General features: G+C 38.3%; 1 protein-coding gene across 2 annotated transcripts in view; it reads right to left on the reverse strand.

The window, feature by feature from the left end:
* SYT1 (synaptotagmin 1) overlaps nt 1–17,426 on the reverse strand; it is a 336,960-nt gene that overhangs the window by 35,921 nt on the left and 283,613 nt on the right. For both annotated transcript variants that reach the window (XM_057377405.1, XM_057377404.1), the window contains exon 9: nt 14,813–14,930. In XM_057377405.1, the coding sequence (XP_057233388.1) occupies nt 14,813–14,930 (118 nt within the window). The remainder of the gene's footprint in view (nt 1–14,812; nt 14,931–17,426) is intronic.

Consider the following 17,426-nt stretch of genomic DNA (forward strand, 5'->3'; position numbering starts at 1 on the left):
TGAGTTTTTAAACTGTGTTGGCTACTGGTTCTCAGACTTGCAGGCTTCTAGCAGTGATTGTAAACAACTTMACCTCCCTGAGAAAATATTTGACTCTATGAATTTGATAAGGAGTATTCACCATTTCCAGTTTGCCCACTATAATCCGGATTTCTTCTCAGGTGATGGCACAGAAGAAGGACTATTTTAAAATTCTGCTATGTGGGTTTTGTGGTTACGTTTTTCAGGCATAAGCATAATCAAACTGATTAGAGATCTTGTGTAGAGCCACGACACAAATAATGCACAGCAGTCTCAGGAAAGAAAGGGATCTGAGCACTGATGAAAGAAGGAGGTAAGAATAAGGAAATTCAAGATTTACTATCGTTGTTACTGCTGCAGGAGCACACAAGAAACCCCCTCTTAGTTGTATATGGGCTCTGTGCAATAAGGAGCAGTCCTGTCCCACACTGGAAATAAGAGTGCAAATAATGGCAAAAGAAATGCTCTTTAAGATCAAACCTAGCCCAGTACTATTACATATGGCCAAACGAGGCTCTAAGAAATCTGTGAGGAGTCAGCTTTAAGGCTCAGAGTAGCACCTAGGTGCACACAGACCAGCAGTGGCAAACTCTGGGTACCAAAAAGAGTAAATGTAAAATGACCTTACATACATATGTAACAGGACATAGATGTTAAGTGTTTTCTGAAAAATATTTCTTCTTCATTGCATCTCCCACAGAACATGTTCACTCAGTCACCCAACATGTGGAGGTGCTCTCACTCTCCTGAACATTTAGGGATATGGAAAAATGCACACTTTAGATCCATCTGGGATGCACGCTGCTTGTCTCAGCTCATTCTGAGCACAGAGACAAAAGGAGAGGTGGTGACTGAGCTCTGAACAGAGCATAACCTCTGAAAGCTTGGCAGAAAATGTAGCTGTCCCTGCAAACAGAGAAGGTCGTTCTGAATGCTAAAGCAGTAACCCCGGTCCTATTTCTACACAATATGAGGTAATTTAATACTCTTCTCTGAGCATTTCCTACCTTACCAGGGTACAGTCTTGCCTGGACACAAGGAATCTAAACTCTGCTCTCAAACCTACACACAAGGAAACAAGAAGGTGCCTGGAAAAAGGGTATCTGACAGGATATCACTTGACTTTGCAAAGCACTGGTTAGGACACTTGAATGGATGAGGACAGACGAAGGTCTTAAATCTATGAGATCTCACTTCTCTGGGATCCCACAAGCATTTTATGTTAGGAAGTGATGAGCTAAAGCCCACCCACAAAGTGTACTCTAAAGTGGGAATCAGAAAGTAAGATTTTTTCAAAGGTTCAGAGCAGAAACTACTACTAAATTAGATACATTTCCACACCACTCATATCTCCATTGCCTCATGCAACTGCATTTGCAGAGCTATTAGGAATACTAATGTTGAGAGACTCCCTGAGAAATGCCAAAGGTATTTCTCAAACAGATTTTTCTTTTGTTATTTTTCGTGATACATTAGAAACGAAATTGTATGCACTAGTCCAACCTCTTCTTAGAATATTTTTATCATATGGTTCATGGACATCCCAGAATCAGCTTTTGGATAAAAAAACTCAAGGGAATGAGCAATATCCACATTTTGTTTCTGAGTGCTCCTTTTCAAATTTGATTATTTCGATCACCTGATAGCCCTCTCTCAAATCAAAGCCCTCTCTCATCTTCCTATTAACTGCCTATCTAAGAGACTCCAGTAAGCATTTAGTCCTAAAATATCTATTAAGCCTTGAGTATTACAAATAATTTTTTGAATTTAAGTCCTCTAATTCACTGAAAAAAAACACAAACAGCTTTTCGGTGCTGTCACAGATGTGTAAAAGAGTTTAGACAAAATGGAGACCCCAACTTTCTACTTTTCAGTGTATCAAAACTTGGCCCTGAACTGCTGGTTCAATGAAAATTTGGTGTGACTGACTGAACCAGGAAAAGGTGGCAATTAAAATGCATTTTAAAGCCTAAGTACGGATCGGATTTTCGAAAGTACACAGCTAAGCATTCAATTCCTGTTACCCATARGAGTTTAAATGCATGAATTGTCCTTATTTGAAATAAAAATAATATCAGAAGTTCCTGCTCATTTTGTAAGTCCTGTCTTGCCCTTCACTGCCTTTTATTGATTAGCATGTTATCTACTGAGCTTCATGGCTACAACACTAGAACTGGAGGTCTYGTATCAGCATATGCCACCCAATCTGTTGGTGTAAAATTTGAAAACATACAGCTGAACTAACTTTAATGCTTCAAAGGCAAGCTGAGTGTGGATTTAGTGTGGCTATTGATAATCCTGCTGTTCTACAGTGGTTTGTGTTTTAGRTGGCATTGTTAAAGCCATGCTGTGACCGTATTGTGTGCCCAGTCTTTGGTGATGCAGAGATGGCAATTCTCTGCATCTTTTATGAAACCAGAATTTTTGCCTTCCTGGCAGCTTGCATGCAATTTCTCTCAAATATTTTTCACTGCAGTTATTTAGGGATTTTTCCCATCTTGCAAACATGATTAAGTCATTAAGTGATATAATATTTCTTATATGCCTTATTTCTTCTGATTAGTTTGTGAGACAGTAATTGCTGCATTTTTTTACTGGGCTTGCAGATCACTTAGGAATATGTGCTATTCAAACTAGTTTATTACCCCATATAAAATTCACATGGGAATTGTTCACAAGAAATAAAACCCACAGGCAGTGATAGGTAATGTGTCCTGTTTCCTAGGGGCAAAAAGGTGGCATTCATTTATGACAAGCCAATCAAATATCCAGTCAACAGAGTACTCCAGAAATAGCCAAAGCCTTTACTAATTATGTGGCCATGAAATGCTGAAACAAAAAAAAAAAAAAAAAGCTTTAGAACATCCAAAATCTGAGCTTTATCACCGTTTACATAATAAAATAGAAGCTTCACCTAATGGAAATCCATTGGACAATCTGAAAATACCCCTTATTGGAATGCTGTGAAATGGCAGAATCTAATTCTGTGTGTTACAGCCAGTTTTCAGTTCTTCAGATATGTGTGCAATTTGAGAGACAAGGAAGAAAACAAACAGTGTTTGTGGAAAGATAAAACTGGCAGATGGAAAAGCTGACCTTTGTGCTTCTGAGAATAAATAAAAAGCAATAGAGAAAAACAAGGGTAAAAATACAAAACTGGGCATGAACATTTTGCATCTGACCAGAACATTATCTTTCAATGAAAAAACACTAGAATTAATACAGAACACTATTGTACCATATGGATGCTGGGATCTCTGCCAGAAAAACTGCACCCCTTTCCCTTTACTAAAAGAATGGACTGAAATGCATGAGTTACAGCAAGGCTACCAGTCTTTTCAATACCCCAGACACAACCTTGATTAGCAAAATATACTTCTCAGTCCAGTAAGACCAGCAGTGGTTCTGAGACAGTGTTTGCAACCAAGTCCAACCCAAAGATACTGAAGGATTATTTAATTACCATGTCACACTTCAAAACCCTAGTCAGTAACATAAAGCTTGGTCACTATTAATGAGGAATAGTCATTAATCATATTCAGAAGCAGCTCAGAGAATTCTTCCCTCTGGTTATAATAGAAATTTGTTAATAGTATTTTAGACAAGAAGTCCTAGCTGCTCCACGCTCCTTATCAAGCTGAGCACAAGAACTTTATTTTATCTATAGATGGTAGTGCTAGCAATTAGCATTTACTTCACTGTTATCAAATATGACATAAACAGCCATGAACAACACACAGAACATGCACTTATACAAAGCACCTCATTTAGTATGCCAGATTGTGATAAGCAAAATGAACAAAAACCCCACAACATTCCCACAGGGTCCTTCAGTTTTGAAGCCTATTTCATGGAATTTTAACTCAATTTCAGGAATATAATTGAACTAACAATCTGTTGTCTCAGACAGGATGTTCGCTGCTTGATATTTTGCAGGACTGGACAGATGCCAAGGCGGATTTGAATGCACCTCAAAGTACCAGTGAAAAATGACTGGGCTGTTCTGAAAGCAAGAGGCGTGTGATGGATGGGTCAGGCACCAACTGTCTGATGCCTGTCTTCCCTTTCATTTAACCTATCAGGATTCAAGTATGCTGGAACTGTAAACAAAGAGAAAATACAGCAAGCAGAATGTAAACAAGGAAAGCCAAAGTGCTTATCCTGCAAATGCTCTGCATAAAGCAAACCTTGCACAACAACAGAATGCTTGGGGACCATGCTCTTTGCTGAAGAAAGATGCTGGCAGCCAACACAGACAAAACCTGGTTTCTAAAATAAATGTTTATCTTACGTTATTCAGATTGAGAAGAGGGAGTAATAGAATAATTTGGATCATTGGAATTATTGGAGCAGCTATCTAGATTTAAAAAAAAAATTATTTCCTTTATACAGAGATAAAAAACAAAAAACCAAAAAAACCCCAAACCCACAAGACAAGAAAATGACAATAGATTTAAATATGAATCAAAGCATGTTTGTCACTGGATTTAAAAAAACAAAACAAAACAAAACATTTTTTTCCTTAGCTCCCAAGGAAACCCAGTGTAGGAAATCATTCTGTATTCTTAGTGTTCAGTTACCAGCCTGGTGACTGACTGACCCCTTTCCATATAATTTTTAGCATACTGACCAGGATTACAGACCTCTTAAGGACATTAAATTCCTACAATTTTTCTGAAAGCAGGCAGCGAAGATGGAACACAGAAAGCCTACTAAGTATTTCTATTTGAGTTGAAAGTTCCAACATGGTCTCACCTCTTACTACACACCAGAAGACACACATGTGAAAGAGATATTATGGATGTTCAAACTGTGGAAAAGGTTTCAATTGAAGCACGTATTTTATTAGGCAGTAGAATACTCAGTCACACTCTGAAACTTAAAAGAAATCCTATCTTATAACTCTACTGCTCACAAAACTGCATTTGAAATTACCAGAGGACTACTGCTGGCCTTGGGCTTTTGCCAACTCTTGATGTAATAGAACATTCAACCAGTGCAAAACTTCCCTCAAGGCTGAAAGCTATCAAGTCATACCCTCTGCTACCTCATGGAACCTGAAGATGAGGACCATAATACCACACTCTACAGCATAGTATCACAGATGTATTATGGTGTATTTGAAATACGTGCTTGTCCAAATAATTTCATTAACAAACAAATAACTCTCAGTGCTTTGTGGTGGATTCTCTTATACTATTTCATTTTGTTGTGTGAGGAACTCAAACCTTGATCAAAGAAATGCAATCAATCCCCAGTTTAGACAAAAGCAACATCTATCTCATACTTGAGTCTATTTCTTGACTAATTCATGTCAAAGAACTCAATCAATGCAGGAAATCACTCACTTGCTCTGCCACAGGGACTACTCTGCCACAGTCACAAAAACTGAGCAGAGCAAATGAAAAGATTACTCTTACAAAGTGCTAGTTTCCTGACCAGTATCCAGACAGTAACTTCTTGAAGCAGATGCTCCTCAGCAGTGGGGCAATACAAAAAAATCAGTCAGGAATGGCTGAGCCAGTCCCTGATTTCCACCACTGTTCAGGAAGGGGCTTGGCCCAACACCCTTTAAGCTTGCTTAGCCCCAATGAAAGTGACTTTGAGTAACAGCAACAGAAACCTCTCTCAGAAACATCTTTGCTCCCACAGATTTTCAGATCCAGATCCCAAACACCTTATTTCTAAAGCAATGTGCACTTGTTTTAAATTAAATATTTACCCCCTCTATTTTTTCACCCACAAGGGAGCAGCCTGAATTAACTCAGCTCCCAACCAGCTGAAACAATTTGCAGCACAAGACTTGCTGATGCTGTCACATCCTTACATAAGCATTTCTTCACATCCCACATAGTCAGGGCTTCTGAACTTAAAAAAAACCGGTTTTGTTGCAAGCTCTTATAATCACTGCTTTTAGCACCCCTCAGATGTTGACAAGCATGTGATAGTTTGTTGATGGGAAGCAACTGAGAGAGTTGAAGTACTCAGCTGTGCTTCCTGGAACTTACTGCAGGAATGCATCCCGACACAGCAGAGTTGGAACGAGACTGGCCCTGGAGCCAGCTGTACTGCAAAGATTTCTGATGAGGCTCAAAAAGAATTTAAGATGCTTTTTTCTCACCAGGGCTCAATCAGGACATTATCATATTCACTTCACTGGAAAGGTGGATTTAACTTGCAGACCTGTATATGCAAAATGTTCTGTGATACCACCRGGAATGTGGAGAAAGAGATCCCTGAATTTGGCTTGACAGCTGAGATTAAACAGAACGCCTCACTCCTCTGACCTGAAGCACTTCCGACAGAGATGCTCCTGAGTTGCAGAGATTACATTTGGATCCCCAAACGCTCATGTGTCATACTTACAGGATAGGAATTAAAATTTGGATCTGTCTATTCTAAGATCATGCATAGCTTTTATTAGATCATGCATAGATTCATAATGTGTATCTCTATTTCATTTTTGGCAAACTCAAACATGAGAGATTACATGTATCAAAGATCACAAAATCAGATCTTACCAATCCCCTGCTCTGCTTTCACAAAAGAGATAGAAACAGGAGCTGTACAGTGGATTGGATTCTTAATGACAGATTTCTTTTTAGGCATATTTGGTAAGAAAATTTCTGTATGTTATCCATTCCACACTGGTCAATTGTGTCATATAACATTCAAAATTTGAAGTCAAATAAAGACGTTTTTGTCTGTCAGCAATATGCCGACAGATCTTACATTATCTCAGCTTTACTTTTTGTCTTGCCTTAACTAGAGTTATCTATTTTATTATTCAGTAATTATTTCATTAAAATCTAATGTGATGGGGTGCAGAAAGAAACCCTTGCACAGAAATTACTTTGATTTAAATAGAGCAAAAAATGTTGCTATTTGTAAATTTGAAGACAGCTCAGCAGAATTGAAAGGCATTCATGTGGGGAATAAACAATAGCATATTCATCAAGATGGCAGAAAAAAAGACAATAAACATGAGAGGACTAGAATCACTGCACCAATAACCACAAAATGTTGGTTGTTCCCTCCATATCACCAGTTTTACTATTTTGTTATGTTGGTGATAGATGGATCGGTTGAGAGAAACATGGCTGGCTCCATCTTATCAACAAAACTGGTATAATGAAGGAAAAAAAACCCAAAGTTTTTGCTTCAAAACGAATCATTTTGTTAAGGGAGTTCAAAAAAACACCAGATTTCTCTTTTCGCCTCTGTAAAATAATTGTTTAGCACCTTAGCTTTCTTAAATCAAAATCTCAATAAAGGGGTTACTTGTGTAGATCCTTCACTCATATCCAGCCTTATCTTTCTCTTCAACACATCTGCACATTTCATAGAAGTGACTCGTGTCATTTAACAATGTTAAAGAAGACCCTCATGAAGAAGGGACTGTGTTGATTTTCACAGCTAATAAACAAAAGGATGAAAACAGGAATAAAACCCAGATAATTGTTACCTTCACTCATGTAATTCCTTCCTTGCTGGGGTTAAAGTGGCATTTGTGGGGTTTGGTTTTTCACCTTGTTGGCAGGTAATCTCCAGTTATTCCAACTGTGGATTAACTGTGCCCCCACCCCATGACTGTCTCCAATAGAACAAGATGGCTTTAAAGCAGGGTGACCTCATCAATAGCATCATGGAAGTGAGAGTGAGGAACAAAATATTTGGAAAGAGAATGCCATTGAGATTCATATCACTCTACTGAGACAGACACAAGGCACAATGAGAAAAACTGAATGTTGGCATTTCAATCTCAGCAACAAGACTGTATTTTTCTTCTGTTACCTCAGGCAGGGGAACGGGACCTTTTTGAGGAACTGCATCAATAGAAAAGAGGGCAAGACTTGATTTTCACCTTTAGTTAGAAAGGTTTTGGAAAGTAAACTTGGAATTGGCAAGGAAAAAGCTTCCTTTTCATTTTTGCCAAATAACATCTCACAGCTGCTATTGGAGAGCTTCACTTGTCAACGTATGAACAGTTTTGAGCAGCTATGACCCATAAAGGATTTATGTAAAGGAATGACAGTGACAAAGAACTATAAACATATGTTTTCTTACCTCTCCTCTTATGCTAAAATATATACTTTCTTTGTTGTCACAGAAATTTTCAGCACAGTGTACTACAGGGAATTTGCAGTTCCCTTCTTAGCATTCAGCCCCTGCTCCTTTCAGGAATAATCCAGGATCAAGGGTTTAATTTGTGAAATGTTTATTTCCTTTGCCATATGCATATAAAGGATTTACACACTGGGAACAGAGTTAGGAGGTCTATAATAAGCAACCACAAAACGAATAATTTTTCTACCCACATGGGGTTAAACAAATAAAAGATGCATGTGGGATTTGAAGTAATGTAAAAACTTTGAAACAGTTTCTATTTCTTCAGACAGAGCCACAAACTTCATCAAATCTGAACTGCATCAAGAGTGCTAAGAAAACATTCATCGTTCTGTTTTAAAAATCTGTATGACTTAACATTGTTGTGAAAAGGAAATAGCCTTATTTATACATTTATACTTTTCTGATTTTCTGTGCACACTTAAGCACTTATCTAACTGTATTTACAGCGATAAAAATATTTTTTTTTAGTTTGTATTTTTTTTTCTTAAAACCCATTAAAAAAAAAGATATAGGCTGCAATTTTCAGGGAGTAAAAAGAAATTAAACTTGTAAGAGAACTGACTAATTTCCCTGAGGATTCTAGAATGTATCTACAGTATTTCTATATCTATTTTACATTTTATGAAACTCTTGAAGAACATGAAAAACTAAAGCATTAACTAACTACTCACATGAAAATGAGACGATTAGCACACACATCTTCACACTTGCTTTGGGACTGCACAACCAAATAAAATCTTACTATAATTTAATCAGGACAAAACAGGTATACAAACACGATATACATTTGTTTAGATTTGGATATGTAAAAAAAAGAATGAGAAGTCTTCATACTTTTTGTTTTGGGGAAGGGAAGTAGGAGGAAATCGGTAGAAATGCCAGAAAATGCTGACTATTGACTGGCAGAGTCCAGCCAGCTGGATGCTGACCACCATACCTTTGGTCAGTGTGCACATGAAACAACCTTTCCTTTCTCAAATCATCAAGCTGTTCATACTGCTATTGAACCAAGGCACTTTCTCAGCACAGATTGCCCTAAGATTTCTCACAGCAATGCCAACAAGTTTTGTACAACTTCTCTGACAATCAGCATGATCTTGTTTTCATTATTTTAAGCAGAGGAGGAAAAACAGAGGAGAACAATTGGACTCAGCTTCTTCGCACAAATCAGCATTTTGGACTGTTCATCTAACACAATATATTGCTGTGTGCAATAGCTGTAGCATGTAATTCAGTGGAAATTGTGTACTCACTACAAAATGGACAATTATCTGACAATTTCCTAAGACTATCCCAAAACCCTGAAATAAGAGCCTACGTATCCTTTAACATAGCTTCCATGATAAATACATTGTAGTACATTTTGATTTTTGGAGTTTCCTTCTTCAGCTTTTAAATTGAGGAAGAATGTGGCTTGATGTCGAAGACTTGAGCTGGGATTAGAAGAAACAACTCCCTAATACCTTAACTAGCTATTGAGAAATGGCCAGTCCAGGGAATCRCCCCGCTATTGCCCAGTCTTACAGAAGATGTCACCAACCAGAACGTTCTTTCAGGCAGGAGAGAAAGGTTTAATGTGATGAAGATTTGGTGACTGGTGCCATCACCACTGGAGGAGCCCACAGTGAATTTAGTGCAATGCTGCATGAGTGTTCTGCGAGTGTCAGAGATGCGTTGCTGCAGCCATCTGTTGATGGAAGTTCTGCTGGTGCAGTAGGGACTGAGAAATCCTCTACAGTAAGTAGAAATCTTAGAGTATTTGTTGGTACTGATCTCTACTGGATTCCTTAGAATTAGGCTAGTTGAAAATACAGCTGTGATGGCAGTGTTTGTTGTTTATTTTTACTTTATCTTTTAATAAGGCTGTTTTCTTTTCCCTTAATACTTGCTCAGTTATGCTTACAATAGGGTTTATAGCAATACCATGGCATTAATGGTGTCTTTCCCTTCTCACAATATTGCACTCGTGTTAGCCAGCTTTTAAGGTTTCTTATGTTTTAATGAAGTTATTAAAGTTAATGCTCTGACTGCATAATTTATGAGCATTCACTTGGTCTTCAAAGTCTTGGTCTCTAAATAATTTTTAATTTCTCAATTGTTTTCTAAGACATCCAACCAAGCCTTTTGAATTTGAATGGAGCCTTTAAAATTGTAGAAAACTAGCTGTATTTCTGCTATAGAACCATTTGGTCCCCAGAGATGGTTCAGAGTATTTACTTGGCAGATACAAAGGGGTGCTGTGTATTTTCTATTTATAACTGATAAATATTGAGATTAGCTTCCACACATAATGGGCCCAATTATGGGCTGCTTTCTTTTCACAACTCTATCTGCAGCTTTCTGCAGAAGGAAGAGCATGTGGATCCAATGACAATCCTCTTCTCCTTGCAGCCCTTTCTCAGCATTAATTTGCACTAAACAGTACAATTTGGGGTGTGCTATAGTGTCTGTTACTTGGCAACAGTTCCTAAGGCAATAGCTGAGCCCATGCCAGCTAGAGCATCCAGTCCCCATTGAAACTGGGGAGAGGGGAGAGGCAATAGCACTGAGGGTGTCAGGGGAGAGAGCATTGTTTGCCTCTAGGATACGGTTCCTGGTAAACAGATTCACTAAAACAATACCAAGAGAACAAAAGCACATTAGCTTTCAAAGATTTTTAGAAGGAATAAACCATACTGAAATTAAGCCTGAAAAGATGACAAGATGTGTTAAGGCTTACACTTATTATCAGCTACTAAAAGGTGACTTCTTGATCCAAATCAGTATTTTACCGTAATACACTGAAGTTCTTAAAAAAAAAACAAAACCAAAACAAGGCACTCAAGCTGAAGGGTCTGAGTGACCAAACATCTTTTAACAAAAGCCTGTTGAGGAGCCAGACCCAAACACTCCTGAAGGTTCAGAGGGAAAATGCTTTTCATTGTACTCAGGCAATTTATTTCAACAATTGCTTAGACAAAGCAGGGTAAAGCTGATGAAAGTTGAAGTGAAAAGTTTTTATTCTGTGTTAGGAACAGAACTGAATAAAAATGCAGGGTATGACTAAATACATGGAAATCTACAGAACTGCCTGCACAAATGCCTATATGTATTTGAAATTCTCCTGTTTAGTAAAAAGAAGCACAATATTTATCACACAGACCACATTCATCCACTACTCAAGTGCACTGAGGGTTACACAACCAATTTTTATTTAAAAAGAAAGTCAAAATTACAAGTCAAATTAAAATGAATTTAGATTAAATTTTAATACTTATTTAAATCTGTATCTGAAACCAGTATTACTTTGATTTAAATAAGTATCTTATAGGAGAGCTGCAGGTAATTTCTGTCCTTTTCTGGAGCACAAGGGATCGTGAACCTAATGAACTACCATAACTAAGAGACAACCATTGTGAACTGAATGGCACTGGTGAGCTGCACCATGCCCTTATCGAGGAATTAGCTGGATTGTGTCTCTAAGGACTGTTTGGAAAGATTAAACTATAAATTTGTTTTGAAATCTTCCAATTCTGCAAATCACCTAAATGACATTAAAACAGAACAAAACCAACACAGCAACTTGGGAGTCCAAGCTCCCTGAAAGACCTAAGCTTTTAAGTCTCACAGACGTTTTGGGTGAAGGATGCTTATAAAGCCACCCAAGACCACCAAATTCCTACACATCACCTTCCAGATGTCAGATTCATTAACAATGCATTTGAGTATCATTTAAATAATTACAATGCCATTTTAGTAAATGCATAATCGCTTGCCAGAGGCCCTTGCTCACCAGAAGTAATGATTTCCACTTGTTGCAGTGACTTGATGAGCTCAGGCTAAATAGTGTTTGAGCCAAGGTTTACTCTAGTCACAGCCTGATGCTGAATTAAGTTTAAGACCTGGGAGTTTATTGCTCAGATGGGTGATATGGTTTTGTTACAAGAAGTCTAATGAATTTGATTATTAGTTTGTTGTCTTTTGTTGTCTGCTTCCAAAGTAATTCATGTTTGGCTTTTGACTGCTAATGAAATTTATGAAAAATGCTGGTAATAAATGTTTTTATAAAATTGTTGKTTTTTTTTAAAGCTGTAGTAACCATTAAGTATGATACAGATGCTGCCTAGGAGGATTAAGGTTCACCAACTGAGGCCCTGTAAAAATTCTAGGAAAGGTAGTGCTCTCAATCGACTTTAATCTCTCTTGCTTTGGGTACTTTTGTAACAGGGCTCTCTCTATCTCTTGCTCCTTCTCTCTATGAGATGGGTAAACTTCACAGATGCATAAAAGATGGGCGCAAGAGAAAAGCACAAGCCTGTCCAAACAACTGTCTTCTGCTTTTCCAGCATCTTCTCAAAAATAGGAAAGAATAACTAAAAGACATATTCCAAATTCAAAACAAGAGACTTTTTGCCTGTTTTTGACAAACTGCTAAGCTTTTTCCCCCAATGTGTCAACTAATATTTTTCACCTCTTGTTAATGGCTTTCTCTTGGTGACAGTAAGTGCTGTTGAATATATAGGTAACATTCACTTTGAGTTCACATTTGATTGTTAACCTTTTCCCACCTCCACTATCATGCAAAATTTTCAGTTTTACAATAGAAAAACAATTTTAGTATCTAGGAAAAGTAACAAAACTAGGGAGAAATATTTACTAATCAAGATAAATTCCTGTCACCTTCATTAGCACTGAGAGAGTGGGTATTATTTAGTGTGAATAATTACAACAGATCTCAGTTTGATTTCCAAAGTTGCTTCTGCATAGTTTATTCAAAAGATAAATTCCCTAATGGAAGATACTGGATCTACTTAAACCAACATGATTTAATCTATAATTACTGCCTCAGGAATACCATACTAACTGCCACTTATCACTGTCAGTGACTTCTGAATTCCTGCTACAACTATGGTATCCCATTGGGTGTGTTTGTCTCCAAGAGAACATGATGTTTCTAGTTTGGCACGGCCCTAAAACAGGGGAACAAAACCACTTTTTCCCTAGAAATACAGTTAAGTATCCTCTGTAGATATATATGTAGAACATGGAGAAAAGTAAGCCCATTCATTTCCTCATAGTTATTTCCAACACAATGCACTATATTTAACATCTGAAGTTTGCAGAAGCTCTTCAGTTCATTAGTGCTTCCCCTGTTCCTCTCTTTCATTTCTTGTCAGCTGAGTACCCATCACCCATCACATTTCTTACAAAGTTTGGAAAAGAATACAGATGCTCTGGCTGTCAGAGCTAACCCTCAGTCAAAAATCCCCACACTTTGCCTTTATGAGAATCTAATCTTTCATTAGGAAACCATTAGGAAATAAATATGCTTAAGAACATTAATTTGCAATTTGTTCATTATGAGCATTAGGGAAACTATTAGTGGTGTGTCCTAATCAAGTGTCCATTGTGGACAAGAAAAWTTACTGAGTAATGACTACAATAACATTTGTATGTCTTTTACTTTATGTCTGTTGCTGTGCAGTGGATGACTTTAGAGGCAAGTAAAACAAAAACCAAAGTATAACTGGATAAAAGACTTTGCTCCCCCTCACTATGTGAAGGTCCTCCAATTATTGTTCATTGAGAGTGGTAAATAAAACCTTCAGGCTTGCTTTTAGCAAGTTCCCATTTTCTGTTATTTTGCATATGGCCATTACTTTGTGCTAAGATTATGAAAAAATAAAAGCCAAATCACTTATTTCTTGTCACTTGCTAAATCAAAATGAGCAATTTCAAAATCTTGGTGTTAGTGGCAGCTGTAAAAGTTTTGGGTCCTAGAACTATGCTAGAAATAGCCTCATTCTCAATGGTGGGCAGAAATTGTTCCTTTCAAGCAGAAGGCATACAAAACAAAGTTCTCCTGGAGAGACCTCACCTTACAAAGCATCTTGTAATTTAATTTGGTCTCAGCTAATTGGCAATTTAGACAGTAATTTTGTGTCCAAATGCCAGAGGAGGCAGAGAACAGAAACCTACAGGGAGCTGCAGCAGGCCTCTGGGATGCAGCTCAGGTGCCACGGTGCTGACTGCAGCCTCCCTTCGAGATGTCACACAGTGTGTCATGCACGACCTCACCCAGGGAAGGGCTCTGAGGACTCTGCAGGCACTGAGCACGCTGCATGTGCCACCTCCAGTGCCACCAGAGCTGCAGCACTGCCATGGTGATCGCTGGTGTGCATGCAAACACACAGCACCTCTGACTGTGCATGCGGGAGCCATCACACCTGAGCCCTTCCCACGGAGAAACAATCCTCCAGCACCTAAAACAGCAGTCAGCACAGTAACATGGGGCCAGCTCCTCTGTTACCTACTATCAGCAACACTGCACTGAAACGCTTGCATTTTGTGAGATTAAACAGACAATAGGAATTGTAGTCAGATTTTTTTTGTCTTGCCTGAATAGTCAGTATTTATCTCTARGCAACAGGAGAGAAGAAAAGTACAAAGAGCTTGCATTGTCATCTGAGTGTTTAACACTTCAGACCCTGTCTTGGRGTGGAATGCAATGTACTGTGATTTTTTTTTTAAAGTTAGAATGAGTTCTGATATACTCAGTCATGCCCTAACTTTGAAGAAAACACAGACCACATCTTTCACACAGTGAGCAAGAGCCGAAAACTAGTTGATTTTCTGCCTTTACAAGCCTGCAAAATCTTCAAACAGATTCTCACACATGTACCTGATAGTCCACCGACATCCATCTTCTTCAGGTTCTTTGCCTCCAGAATGACGACAGTCAGTTTGCCAGCAGTAGGCACATAACGGAGGGAGAAGCAGATATCACCCAGCTTTTCTTGCTGTGAAAGCAAACAAGACATGATGTTTTGATCATTTTTTTACCTTTTAAAAAAGGCAATTTTGAAAGCCCTGCAGAAAATCAGCAGGATTACCTTTCCAACTCACACCGCTAAAGAAAACAATCAAAAGAACAATATGGAGAAAACTTCCACAGATTGTCCACACTAAATCCTTGATAACCTCAAGTCTGTTGCAGCAACTCTCCTACATGGAACCAAAAGACAAGATATGTGCTGGCAACAAAGTAGGCCATACTGCTCACAATTTCATCCCTGACAATAAAGCTCCCACAAATACTGTTTGTTCTTTAAACCAAGCCAGGAGATTGTTTTGTTTTCTCCAGGCTGTGTTTCAGTGGAAATCAATTAACAAACACGCATAGATAGCTACTAGTCTGTTTATTGAGAAACATTAATATGGATCTCTCTCATCACACTTTGTCACAAAAGCAAAAAGTATAAAAAAAACCACAAAGCAAAAATATTCCATATAAAAAAATAGACTTATCTTGTATCTGTCAGAAGAGAATAAAAAAGGCAGATATAGACCATGAAAGGACACAGCACATCCCTCCTCATACACAGAATAGCTGGAAGGATTTGGTTTTGTCTTGCAGCCCATCATCTGAGATCCTGCCAAATGGAGCCTTTTGCTATTCATTGCTTAATATTTTCCTAACAGTCCTGGCAAAGAGGGAAAGGCTGATGATGTACAGAATTACAGCAAATTTGTTTTAAAAGAGATAGGGACTTGTAGATGAGAGAGAGAGGATATTGCTCAGAAATTATGACTAGGATGATCCAAGCAGCTTTCCTCCTTCCCTTCAAGGCCCATAATATCCCTAGGGGGCTAACAAGGCTGCTTCTGAGGCAAGAAGGATAAGCTTACACCAAACGGAACAATGAAGAATTTCAGGCTGCCATGTTTCTCTCTCAAAGCATTAGTTCTTATGGTATATGTCTACTTCCACAATTTATTCTGAGAGTAGAGTACAAAGTACATTTCTATGATTGTATCTCTTTGGTTCCACTCTTTTCTTAGCCACCACTGAGAGCAACTGGCTCATATGCTCATGTGTGTAGTGGGTATTTCCTACAGAACAGACACGTCCACATGCAAAGGACTTTATCTATAACGTGACAGATTCTGAACTGATTATTTCAAGTTGGGACTGAAATCCAGGGATGGTAATAGATAGTTCCCTGCCAGATACCAGCTCAGCAGTGGCCTGGAAACGTAGAGAACAAACAGGGTTATATGTGGTTAAGAAACGCTCAGACAGAATGAGCAAAAGAACTTGTGATGTTGAATGTGTGTATTGTATAAAAATGCTGTCAGAATGCACTTGTGCCAGTATCTTGAAAACTCATGGTGTCCTCCTCATCTCAAAAAGGATATAGTAGAATTGGCACAGATTCCAAGGAAAGCAGCAGGAATAAGCAAGGTAATGACAGTTTCTGCAGAAGGAACATGTAAGTGGATTAGGACTCTTTGGGTTGTAAAGTGAGAAGCTGGGAAGAGACCTCTATCTGATCCAGAAGGGGTAGAATGGTATTATGACCTTGTTCAAAAGGACTGACACAAACACCAAAAAATATACATTTCTAACTCATAACTGGAACAACCCAACATGTCTTTCATAACATGGACTGCACTGCCATGAAAGTCTTTACTATTCCTCCCTGACYGCACATACTGTCACAAGTCCCAGCAGCAGAGATTCAGAAAATGAAAATATGGATTTCAGCCATGCAATCCGCATAGCTCAAGCCTGGTTTGAGCTGAGCTTCAAACGGCACAGTGACAGCAAAACATGCTCCTGTGCACCTGACATTTGATTTTGGAAGTCCACACTGGATAGGGTAACAGTGAAGTTGATCTATCACTTGCAGGTTGTTCAGAACGACGAAATCAATTGCTTATTGATTGTGTTATCATGATCATAGCACACCCAGCCACCTGGTGTTCTCCACACTCACTGCTCTATTACATTGCAGAGTTGGCTTAAATTTGCCTGTTGATTCATGGGGCTCTAAGAAGACTGCACAAGGTATATATGAAAGCTCATTCTACTCCCTCCATCTTAGAGATCTTTGTACTCACATATTGCCCCATATTCAAGGGCTCTGCCTCTCCTCCAGACTCATTAGGCAGAGCTTTAGCTGTAGCAGCATTGGAACTTTTATCCCCTTCTAAATCAATACCATGCTTCTAATTGCTCCTTTCAGTGGATGTTTTTAAGGTTTTTTTCAATCTTTTGTTTATTTCAATTTCTGCCTTTTTAAAAAGATTTGTTTGGTGGCTTTTTTTTTTTTTTTTTTTTTTTTTTTTTTTTTTTTTTTTTTTTTTTTTTTTGGTAATCTTGTATTGAGACTAGAGCGTGTTTAGTAAGCACAAAATAGTTAGGATTGCTGTTTCTGATGTGAGTGCTTCAGCAGTAGCTGAAGGAAGTACTTTACACTCTCAGTTATTGCCACGGAGACCAGCACCTCTCG

The sequence above is a fragment of the Malurus melanocephalus genome, unplaced genomic scaffold (assembly GCF_030028575.1).
Source record: "Malurus melanocephalus ecotype Western Australia unplaced genomic scaffold, MMel_1.1 scaffold_311, whole genome shotgun sequence".
Classification (NCBI taxonomy): Eukaryota; Metazoa; Chordata; class Aves; order Passeriformes; family Maluridae; genus Malurus; species Malurus melanocephalus.